The 12,858-nt window shown below is 43.2% G+C and overlaps 1 protein-coding gene across 1 annotated transcript in view; it reads left to right on the top strand.

Annotated features, from left to right (window-relative positions):
* The window catches only part of LOC126263532 (translation initiation factor IF-2-like), a 125,262-nt gene extending 113,937 nt beyond the window's left edge, over positions 1–11,325 (top strand). The window contains exon 4 of the mRNA XM_049960625.1: positions 11,174–11,325. Within this exon, the coding sequence (XP_049816582.1) occupies positions 11,174–11,325 (152 nt within the window). The remainder of the gene's footprint in view (positions 1–11,173) is intronic.
* The last annotated feature ends 1,533 nt before the right edge of the window (positions 11,326–12,858 follow it).

Here is a 12,858-nt window from a genome sequence, read left to right as displayed (position 1 = left end):
TGGTTAGTTTATGTGACAGCTACACGATTTTATCACGACGCTACTAATGAGTGACAATTTACAATGTTGCTTTTGCGATGTATCTGTTTTATATCTGCACAGTTTTTCTGAATTCTTCTGGAAAGTAAAACAGGTTTTAGTAGTAACTTTTGTGGTATAGCTACAATGACACTGCCTTTTCCGTAGCACAACCATACGTTACAGCACAGTACTTTCCTCATCACGGCAATAAGCGTAATAACTAAGATATCTATACGCAAAGCGTTTCACTTTTGTGTATCATGAGGTAAGTACATTGACTTCTGCGGAACTTAGCTTTCGGAGGACGATAACTACGACACTTCCACAGAGATTATCTTACAACAAGCCGCACAGTTTAGCGCTACAGGACACGCATTTCAGTGATTAATTTTGTACTTAAAACATTTATTTTTAAAAAAAAATTTCAATTACAAAGAAAGTTCTCCGTGATAGATTTCATTCCATTGCTGTAATCTGTAACACCTGAGGGTATAATTACATTAATCCTCAGGGGGTACACGCCTACTTTGTGTACCATGTGTTTGGCAACCACAAGGAGCCCTAGCTAATATGGTATTTGCTTATACAACTTTACACATCGGTACCATATTTCTCTAACACAGAATTACACAGCTATCTGATTATTTACCTGAGAGAGACAAACATTTATTTTACTACATCTGTGACAGACGTTTACGTAATTACACCGTTGGATAACTTCACTTACGAAATTGTATGTTGTTTGTACTTTGTGAACTGTTCATTTCAGAACCATTGTGATACTATGAGAGCTTTGAATGATGTATTTGGTATGAGATCGTGATTTTTAAGGTACGTTTGAGGTAGATGACACTATTGAAATGAGCAGAGAATATTTTTTAGGGTTTGAAATTATTGCAGAAAGCTACGACGTTTTTGAGATTTGACTTAGGTGTTATGATGTTATTTTTATGACGACGATGTGTATTATGCTGTTGAGGTATGTTTATGATCAATAAGCTGATGCTATATAAGGAATGTGATTACGCGTTTATATGTATATGAATAATGAATAGAAGTTAGGGACTATGGTTTGTGAAGAAGGTTGTTGGAAACCAAGAATCGTACTTTAAGAGTTATGAAATGTGTGTATATGCATGAATGTATCACAATGCTGGCGAAAATTTTTTGGATGCTGTTATATTTATAGGATTTTGTTTCTACAATTTGTAACCCAAATTCTTGACCTGTGAAATATTTTTATATGAGACTGTCACTGTAACGGAAACTGGTGTCGTAAATATTTCGGTAAGAAAGTTCAGTGACTGCACGTAATGCATCGTGGGCACCCAGCTGAGTGGCCAGGTGTGCCAGACGCCTGGAGAAAAAGCCATTATTGCGAGCCCTTTTCAGCGGCACAGGTAGAAAAAAAAAGGGAGGCCATTATCCTCGCTGTTGACATTCCTTTGTAGAAAGCATCGTAAATACGACACGCTAATAATAACTTGGAAATATTCTTACATCTGCACACCTGATTAGGACAAGTGTCTATCTACGAGAATTGAGAGAATTTCTACTAACTTATGAAATGCCTCATGACTACTGAATGATTATTTTATGCTTTACTTTGTACATAGTTGCTTATTTCATTTGATATCTGGTTTCCAGCTGTCTTGCAGCATTGGTTTCATAAAATAAAATTAAATGCATTTGCTAATGTGAACACTTTCTGTCAACAGATCTATTAAATAATAATTTTGTGATCCACATTCTTCAAAAAAGGAGCACTTGGAAAGGAAAGAACAATAAGAAGGGACTAGTAACAGTAAATGCATACATAATATTCTTTTCAAGTATATGGTAATATTTTTTTTACAATAAGTTGTTGTGGTGCACCACTTTAATGACATAGATATTAAGATGTGAATATACATTTCCCTTATCTGCGTTGTTGTCTTTAGTGTAATATTTTTTCTGCTTGATCTTTGCCATGCTTAGGTATTAATTATAGCATTTGCTGCTGCTGTTTGCCATGCATAGTGCTACTAAATTTCACTTTGTATTATTCTTTTAAGCCAGTTTACTACTGATTTATTTTTCTTGTTTGCTGCTCAGTGCCTTATATTAGTTGTAATATTGCAATTGCTTTGCCTATTTAAATTTTTTGTCATTGATGTTTGTGTTAATTGTTTTGTGCTAGTGCATTGCCTCGTCCCTTAGTTTAGCATCTGAGCTCAGTAGATTTAAGTTAGCTTAAGAGGGGGTAGACTATATAAGAAACTAGTTGTGATGAACGGAAAGAAATGCGTTGAAGGTATATGAAAACGTTTTGGGCCAAAATGAGTATTGTACAATGATCCGTAATTATTTTGAAAGAAATACGAACAGAGTAGAGAAAGCAGGTATTGATAGGACTTTTTGGAAATAATGAGGAACGAAGGGAGATCTCCGAGAAGTAAAGAAAGTTTTGTTTGCAAAATACTGCAGTAAAAGAAACCCTGTCCTTTCCTTGTGTTATCCCACTATGTGTTTGTGTACCCATGTGTATTTGTTTTCTTCCTGTCTCTGTGTACTGTTTCATAGAATTTTTTTTCTCTTCTAATACTAAGCTACATTCACTATGATGAGGAATACTGTTATCCTCAAATATAATTTGCATTAATAATATGTTATTTTCTTTGTAAAGACGTTTAGACATTATTTATTCTGTTTTGTTTTAATGCTCATGTGTGAAGTCGATGTTTCAATAATTATTCTGATCTTTTATGTATGTACTTATGTCAAAATTCCTATAACATTGATGTATATGTTTATTTCTATTCTGTTGTAAAGCCTGTACTACAAATGTTATCTGTATTGTTATGTTCTTGAATGATGTGTTTTGTACCTTTGTTATTGTGTTCTTATGTTATAAAATTGTACTTGTCACCAGTTCATCATATTATTAACTTGTAAGTTACATTTCACTGCACACGTTTCTATTGGTCATAGTATATGGACAATATGTGAGAAGTAGGGACTGTTAGTGTTTGCATGTGTGTTAATAATTCAGCAAGGGACTGGTTAACAGCATTGCTGGTTCTCAGGACAATTCAAAAACTTTGTGAGTGCACAAGTGGTGGTTATGGAATTGCTCTATTATCCGCAAGACTCTTCAATGGTGATTGTGCACCTGCATAGTTACAACAGATGGCTGCTGGCCATCTCTACAAGGACTACAGTGGGTCTGCATCTTTGATGACCCACCAATACCATTAATTCTACAAGGACTACAGTGGGTCTACACCTTTGATGACTCACCAGTACCATTATTTCTACAAGGACTGCAGTGGGTCTGCACCTCTGGTGGCCCACAAATACCGTAATCTCTACCAGGACTACAGTGGGTCTGCTCTGTGATGACCTACCAAACGATATTCTTCAAAACTTCGAATGACTCTGCTGTGGGTTTGCTCTGTTGTGGCCCATTACCTGTCAGCATGTCAAGAGTCAGCACTGTCTTTCCGTTGGAAGGACAACGCTACTTCTTCAAGACTGCATGGAAATCCACTACTTCCGTGTGCATTTTCTTTTACTGCTCAGACTTTGGGAAAAACACTGCAATGTGATGAATGATCAGGACTGTCTTTATGGACTGTGAGAAAATTTTAGCTTTTGACCAACATTGTATCAATAAGTGTGTGCATTTGATTTCTTTGTTATTGTAATTACGATTATGAAAAATTTTAACAAATATGTATTGGCCAGTGCCCAAAAAAATTTGTAAAATTTTTTTGTGGGGAGCATGGGGGCTATGTAAGTAGGCTGTTTAGGTTTTTTATTGGTAACGCCACCTCTGTATGAAAATCACTGGCTGTGCTGTGTGCAGTCTGTGGCTGCTTTGCATTGTTGTAATACTCGCCATTGTAGTGTTAGGCAGCTGGCTGTGAACAGCGCGTAGCGTTGCGCAGTTGGAGGTGAGCCGCCAGCAGTGGTGGATGTGGGGAGAGAGATGGCAGAGTTTTGAAATTTGTCTTGAACTGATATATATATATATATATATATATATATATATATATATATATATATATATAGGTAAATACATTGTTTGTTCTCTATTAATATCTTTCATTTGCTAACTATCCCTATCAGTAGTTAGTGCCTTCCATAGTTTGAATCTTTTATTTAGCTGGCAGTAGTGGCGCTAGCTTTATTGCAGTAGTGAGAGTAACCAAGATTTTTGTGAGGTAAGTGATTTGTGAAAAGTACAGGTTAATTTTAGTCAGGGCCATTCTCTTGTAGAGATTATTTAAAGTCAGATTGCGTTGCGCTAAAAATATTGTGTGTCAGTTAAAGCACAGTAGTGTACTATTATTGAAAAGGGACGTTTCAAGGGCATCTGGCTCGGAGTTGTCCTTGAAGTAACATATTTGTAACAGTTCGTTGTATGTGTTGCAAACTGCTGCTCAGATTGTAATCACGACGGTTTCCATCCAGAGTCAGGTCTCCTTGCGACCGTACTTTCCCGTGACCACGGCTGCTAGAAATCAAATAAAGTGGCTACATTCCTGCCAAGTTCATCTGCAATGTCGCAAAAGAAACATCTAGCATCTCAAGCCCTAATACACGCCTTCGTTCAAATTTCGGAGAGCTGTTGATAATGGCGTATTTGTCGCCTTAAAGGCATTCCAAACATCAACTCACCGCGTCCAATCTTAACGGTAACTTAACGCTCAAGACCGTTAAAGCGTGTATTTAAAACAAACCTGACTTGCGTCTTCATAGTGGCGCTGCTAGCGCCATTCTTATGCTGCTGGCGCGAAATTTGAACAGACATCGTCTACCAGATCCAGAAACAAGACTACCAAGTTTCGTTTATGTCGCATAACACCTTCTTGGTGATGGGATTTTTTTTACGTCGATGTATGAGATGATGTGTGTCGAGACGTACTGCCACCATAATGCCATCGAAACACAGGATATAGAGAGAAGGCTGAATTTCTAATTTCCTTATTCCGAAATTGCGTCAGTAAGGAAGAAAGTACTGCATTTCCTCCTTTGAATCGTCACACGAAAGTGAAAACGATAGATATCGAAACGCGTGTGCACGACATAGAAAAACAACTAAAATTGCTCCATACAGGAAAGGCGAGACGAACTAATGGGATACCTATACGATACTGCATAGAGATGTAACTTGCCCTTCCTCTAACAGCTACCTATCTACCCTAGATCGCTGGGGGAACGAAGCACTCCTCCCGACTGGAAAAATGAGCAGATCATTTCCGTTCCGATAAGGGTCGCCGAACATACGCACACAGCAGCAGGCCTACAAGTATGTCGCTGACATTAATCTGTTGTACAATTTTAGAACGAATTACGCTCGAGTATTATGAAATTTCTGGAGACCAGAAATCTCCTCCATAGTGCTGTTTAGATAGTGGAGATGGCCAATAAAAACAACCACAAGTTTTCAAAAAGGTAACACATTAATAAGTTTATTTACACTACGTACATTTAATTAATTAGTCATACATAAGTTTATATAGTCGTGCAATGTTGTGGATATATCCAAATAGCCTCGGATGCTGATAGTCTTACAGAGAGTGATTTTTTTAGACTGTGCGCAAACTGTAGGTATTGATTGATAAGAAGACACGTAACAAAAAAAGGTCTAATGAACTTATGTCCGGAAATGCATGGTTATGCTAGAGACCATTTATTCGATCATACGTTGTTAGACAGTGTGGTCTAATACGCGCAGTACCATGCAGCCACAGTTAGGCGTCATGCGTCATGCCCTAGTGCCCTCTCCTGCCATAGTACACTGCTGGCCACCGTAAATGCAACACCCTGAAGGAAGCATCCGAATCAAGTGAAATTTACACCATGGGTTTGCAGCGATGAGATATGCAACTGATTAGAATTTCAGCGCAGACGCACATCACGCGCGCCTGTGGCGCCACCTCATAGCGCCATTTAAGGCTTGGCGATTTCGATGAGTGTACGTTCGGCACGTGTGTTTACCTTGTGGTTGTTTCACAAGACGATCAGTTATGCCTCGTAGACAACAGCGAACATCTTTTGATCAAGTATCCGAGTTCGACAGAGGAAGGATAGTGGCTTACCGAGATTGTGGATTATCATACAGAGAAATCGCTAGTCGTGTTGGACGAAACCAAACAACTGTAATGCGGATATGTGACCGTTGGATGCAGGAGGGTACGACGGGCCGACATGGTCGATCGCATTCACCTCGGTGTACCACTGCACGTGCTGATAGGCAAATTGTGCGCATGGCAGTGACGGATCGCTCAGAGACATCCCGAACCATAGCACAGCACATTGCGTCTGTAACGCATCATCCAGTGTCTGCGCATACCATTCGACGCCGTTTACAGCAGAGTGGTCTGTCCGCAAGACGTCCATTGCTTCGTCTACAATTGACGCAGAACCACAGACGTCTCCGTCGCCAATGGTGTGATGACAGACGGATGTGGACGGCAGAATGGAATGACGTTGTCTTTACTGACGAGGCACGCTTCTGTCTGCAGCACTACGATGGTCGGATTCGAGTGTGGAGACACCGTGGAGAGAGGATGCTGGACAGCTGCATTATGCACCGCCACACTGGTCTTGCACCGGGTATTATGGTATGGGGCGGCATTGGATATTACTCTCGCACGCCTCTAGTATGCATTGCCAGTACTTTAAATAGCCGGCGCTACATATCCGAGGTGCTGGAGCCAGTTGTCCTTCCTTACCCTCAGGGCTCGGCCACAGCCATATTTCAACAGGATAATGCGCGACCACACGTGGCACGCATTGTCCAAAGGTTCTTCGTCAATTACCAGATTGAATTGCTTCCCTGGCCGGCTCGCTCTCCGGATCTTTCGCCGATAGAAAACATGTGGTCCATGGTTGCTCAACGAGTGACCCAGATTACATCCCCAGCTGCCACACCAGATGATCTTTGGCAACGTGTGGAAGCTGCTTGGGCTGCTGTACCCCAGGAACACATCCAATGTCTCTTTGACTCAGTGCCGAGACGTGTGGCAGCGGTGATCTCAACCATGGCGGCTACTCTGGCTACTGATTCTGGCAGGAACCACATGTCACAGACGTCTGTAAACGTAATCATTTGATACTTGGTCAACATGTTATCTACAAAATAAATCTTGTTGTGCTACCTCTTGTCTTTCTTGGTGTTGCATTTACGGTGGCCAGCAGTGTAGTTGGTAATGTTGTGTCCGATTCACTTCTCTTGCTGACTCACCTTGTAATGGATGTGATACAGCGTTGTACACAGTGGTTCCGTATTCGAATCGAAAGCTTGCCGACATGATGTTTAATCACGGAAAGGCAAATGGCAATGGCCGGCGGGCAGCAAGCTTGTATTAGGAGACCTATCCCTGACGACAACAACGACAGTGTTCAGTGTTTGCAACAGTGTTTCGCCGTTTGTCTGTGACTGGCTCGTTTCTAGAAGCAGGGAATCATGAAGGGCGTAGCCGAAATGTTCGGACACCAGAGTTGGACGAAACTGTGATTAACACAGTGCAAGGCGACCGCCGTGTCAGTACCAGGCAGTACAGGGTACAGCGCGTATTGGACCGCAGTCTCTGTAAGAATATGACTGAAAAATGGTCTCTAGCTTGGAAACCATGCATTGCCGGACATAAGTTCATTAGACCTTTTTTGTACCGTATCCTCTCATCGATCAATCCCTATAGTTTATGCACGGTGGAAAAACTCATCCTGTGGCTGTTCAAAAAGGCCGGACGTTGTGGGCGTCCGGTTCTAGGCGCTTCAGTCTGGAACCGCGCGACCGCTACAGTCGCAGGCCCGAATTCTGCCTCGGGCATGGATGTGTGTGATGTCCTTAGGTTCTAGAGGACTGATGACCTCAGGTGTTGTCCCATAGTTATGAGAGCCATTTGAACCATTTGTTCAAAAAGACGCACCAGCCAGTCAGAATCTCAGGCAGTAAGGTGATGTGGTTTTGCTTTGAGTACATGCGGGGCGCCACCTCTCCAGGGAGGCGAGAGGTTTAAAAAGTGCTGTTTTTTTCCCACTCTCTCTCTCTCTCTCTCTCTCTCCCTCCCTCCCTCCCTCCCTCCCTCCCTCCCTCCCTCCCTCTCTCTCCCTGTCTCTGGCGGAACTATGAGCGGGGAGCGCCTGGCTCGATGCGGTGGGCGAAGCTGCCGTCGATACAGCACGCAGAAATCAACATGGATTCCGCAAACAAAGCAGCTCGCTCTGTTCGCTCACGAGAATCAGAAAGCAGTGGATACACGCGCCCAGGTTGATGCCGTGACTTCTGCAAGGCATTCGATACAGCTCCGTACTGCCGCCTGAAGAACGAATTACAAGCGTGCAGAATATCGGATCGCCGGCCGAAGTGGCCGTGCGGTTAAAGGCACTGCAGTCTGGAACCGCAAGACCGCTACGGTCGCAGGTTCGAATCCTGCCTCGGGCATGGATGTTTGTGATGTCCTTAGGTTAGTTAGGTTTAACTAGTTCTAAGTTCTAGGGGACTAATGACCTCAGAAGTTGAGTCCCATAGTGCTCAGAGCCATTTGAACCATTTGAACCAGAATATCGGATCAACTTCGAGAGTGGATTGAAGAGTTCGGAGCAAACAGTACACAGCACGACATTTTTAAAGGAAAGAGATTAACAGATTTTAATGCAACTTCTTGCGTATCCCAAGGGAGTACTGTAGGACTAGCGCTTCCACAATGTATGCAAATAACCCAATGAATATCATCGGAAGTTCCCTGAAGCCATTCGCAGATGACGCTGTTGAATAGAGAGAGATAACGCTAGAAAATTGTAGCGAAATGCAGGAAGACTTGCAGCTGAGAGATGCGCCATGCACGGATTGTCAGCCGACTCTCAGCATAAGGAAATGTAGCATATTGTACATAAATAAACGGAAAGAGCCATTAGATTATAGGCTTGCCTAAGAAGCACTGAAGGCAGTCACATCTGTTAAATACTTGAGACTATTTTACAGAACGGCCACACAAAACTAATTGTAGGAAAGCCAGATCCGAGACTATGTTTGATTGGCAGTAACCTCAGAAAGAGTAGTCCACCTACAAGGGAAGTAGCACACAAAACATTTGTTGACCAATATTTGAATATTGTTAATTAGTGTGGGAGACGTAGTAAGTAATACCGATAGAGCAAATAGAAAAGTTTCAAAGAAGAGCAAGGAGTTTCGTGACAGGATTCGATTAATAAGTGCGAAGCGTAATGGAGACGGTCATCCAACTCCAGCGGCAGACGCCACAATACAAAGCTCGTGCATCACTGTGTTGTATAGTGTTGAAAATTCGTCTGAGAACTTCCTTACGAGAATCTGCCAATAGTGTGAAGGTAAAATTACCGAGATTCGCTCTCAAACGGAGGATTATTAGAAAAAATCTTTCGTTATGAGCAGCACTTGCAAAAGTGACGCGGGGAGACGGGTGGGGTGGGGCACTGACTGTGGCACACAAAGTACTCTCCGCCACACACCATAAGGGTGCTTGCGGAGTAGTAGATGTAGATCTACATGTGCGCGAGATTTATCCCATTGAAAAGTCTTAGGTCCTGAATTGAAATTCAGACGTAGTTTAATGAAATTAGCTGTATAAAAATCCGGAGAAAAAGGTTACTAGAGCAATATACACCGAAGCGCCAAAAAAATCTGGTATAGGCACGTGTATTCAAATACAGAGACATGTAAACAGGTAGAATACGGCGCTGCGGTCTTCAGCGCCTGTATACGACAACAAGTGTCTGGCGCAGTTGTTAGATCGGATACTGCTGCTACAATGGTAGCTTATCAAGATCTGTATGAGTTTTAACGTGCTGTTACAGTCGGCGAACGAGCGATGGGACACAGGATCTCCGACGTAGCGATGAAATGGGATTTTCCCGTACGACCATTTCACGAGTGTACCGTGAATATCAGAAATCCAGTAAACATCAAATCTCCGACATCGCTGGTGCCGGGAAAAAGTCCCGCAAGAACGGGACCAACGACGACTGAAGAGAATCATTCAACATGACAGAAGTCCAATCATTCCAGAATTTGCTGCAGATTTCAATGCCTGGCCATCAACAAGAGCGAACCATTCAACGAAACATCATCGATATGGGCTTTCGAAGCCGAGCGTCCACCCGTGTACCCTTGATGACTGCACGACACAAAGCTGTAGGTCTCAGCTTAGCCCGTCAACACCGACAACCGACATTGGACTGTTGACGACTGGAAACATGTTGCCTGGTCGGACGAGTCTCGTTTCAAACTGTATCGATCGGATGGACGTGTACGGGTATGGAGACAACCTCATGAAGCCGCTGTGGCAGAGCGGTTCTAGGCACTTCAGTCGGGAACCGCGCTGCTGCTACTGTCGCAGGTTCGAATTCTGCCTCGGTCACGGATGTGTGTGCTGTCCTTAGTTAGGTTTAAGTAGTTCTAAGTCTAGGGGACTGATGACCTCAGATGTTAAGTCCATTTGTGCTTAGAGCCATTTGAACCATTTTTTGAGCCATGGCCCTTGGACGTTAGCAGCGGACTGTTCAGGATGGTGGAGGCTCTGTAATGGTCTGGTGTGTGTGCACTTGGAGTGATATGGGATCAATGATACATCTACATGCGGACGGTGAAAGGTGACACGTGCGTAAGCATCCTGTGAGATCACCTGCATCCATTCATGTCCATTATGCATTCCGACGGACTTGGGCAATCCCAGCAGGACAATGCGACACCCTACACGTCCATAATTGTTACAGAGTGGCTCCAGGAACTCTGAGTTTAGACAGCACCGCTGGCCACCAAACTCAGCAGACATGAACATTATTAAGCATATCGGGATAACTTGTAACATGCTGTTCAGAAAAGATCTCCGCCCCGTTGTTCTGTTACGGGTTTATGGACAGCCCTGTAGGATCCGTGGTATCAGTATCCTCCAGTACTTCTTCATACATTAGTCGAGTCCATGCCACATCGTGTTGCAGCATTTCTGGGTGCTCGCGGGGACCGTACACGATATTAGGCAGGTGTACCAGTTTCTTTGGCTCTTCGGTGTGGTTTGTAATATCGTATAATTTCACCTACATCTGTTTTCACTGTTAATCATGCCTCATGACTCACCCTGCACAGACAGTTGTAGACTGTCGCTTTACGTGTTCCTGGCAGGTGTGAGCGCGTCTGGGGACGCCTTCGCCGACGTGGCGGGCCCCGCGTCCCAGGGGTCTGCAGTTCGCGGCCCGCCGTCCCCGGTGCATGTTGCAGGAGCGGCGCGGCGCGGCGCGGCCCGCCCACACACGGCTGACCCCTCGGCGTTTTGACAAACGCCCCGCCGCGGCGGACCTTTCGCCTCCCGTTAGGAGCCGACTCGGCAGCGCCGCGGACAGCGCTTCTGCGCTCTTTCTCATCTCGCAGGAGGCAGATTGGCGCCGACGTTGAGCAAATGGCGTGGGCGCTAAACTCGACAGCGCGCGCGCAAGAAACAGGCGTCCCGTGTGGCAGCGCACGCCGCGTGGGGAAGCAAATCATCAGTTTCCTGCCTGCACGTAACACCCAGGACAGTGAGCAGCAGAAAGCAAGTTTCAAGCAGGTCGCAACTTTCTGTGTGAGCGGCGAGAGCTTAAGCACTTCATTTTTCATTAATTAATCATTACAGGTCATCTGTTACCTCGATTGCCAATATAGACAAAAAAATGTTCAAATGTTTGTGAAATCCTATGGGACTTAACTGCTAAGGTCATCAGTCCCTAAGCTTACACACTACTTAACCTAAATTATCCTAAGGAAAAACACACACATCCACGCCCGCGGGAGGACTCGAACCTCCGCTGCGACGAGCCGCACAGTCCAAGACTGCAGCGCCCTACACCGCTCGGATAATACCGCGCGGCAAGGCTCAAAGGCCACCCATACCCGACGGCGACTGGGAACCCAACACCACTCTCCCTCCTCCCAGTTCTAAGGGAAATGAAAAATGTATTCTAGTCAGGTGTTTCTCTTTCAAGAAAATGATTTAAAAGTCGGTATTCACCTAGTTTTTGACCGGGTCAAAACCGCAACTCTTTTATAGCTACTTACAAGTCGCCTTTCTTCTTCCAAAATATTAAACAAAAAAGTAACGCCAGGTCCAGCCTCCCACCTCCTACAAATTCATGTGGACGACCTTGCATGACGCCACTTTCAATTATTGACTTTTCGTGTTCCGTACATTACATCATGAAGGAGAGCCTTGAACAACGTGGACACAACAATAGATACGATATCAGAGATGATAATTTGATACCAACTGTACTGATAATTGACGGCCGTTAACGTCTTCAATGTTATTCGTTCTTATGAAGGTTACATTTAAGGTACTAAAACAGCTGTAGGTTCCTCATATTCATTAATAAGCTGCATTTTACTGCATCTCCACTCTTAATACGAGCATCTACTTTGTCACATTGACACTTACCAAATAATGATCCCCACAGTAAAAATGAAACGTTTTTACAACATTGACGCCAGTGGCAAAAATCAAATAATTTTGTTGGAGGGTAAAACATTTTTCTAAGTGTTTCCAGCCTCTATTAATCTTATTTATTTATTTATTGAAGCTAATTCGGCCCACCCTTAGAGTGAACCACGCTTTAATGAACATAATAATTTTTACATCACTGTCACTTAAATAATTATAATAATTATAAATAGTGGTAATAACGGACGTAATAGAATTAAAAAGACGATTTGAACCATGATTTGGATATGTCTAAGATAATCTGGAACAACAGTACTGACTAATAAATGATAGCAATTATAACAACAATAATAGTTACTGGCAATAATAAAGTAATAATTAAAGTGACGATAAAAAT

This window comes from Schistocerca nitens, chromosome 6, assembly GCF_023898315.1.
Source record: "Schistocerca nitens isolate TAMUIC-IGC-003100 chromosome 6, iqSchNite1.1, whole genome shotgun sequence".
Classification (NCBI taxonomy): Eukaryota; Metazoa; Arthropoda; class Insecta; order Orthoptera; family Acrididae; genus Schistocerca; species Schistocerca nitens.
Note: the sequence above shows the minus strand (reverse complement) of the source record. Positions and strands in the feature narration are given on the sequence as shown.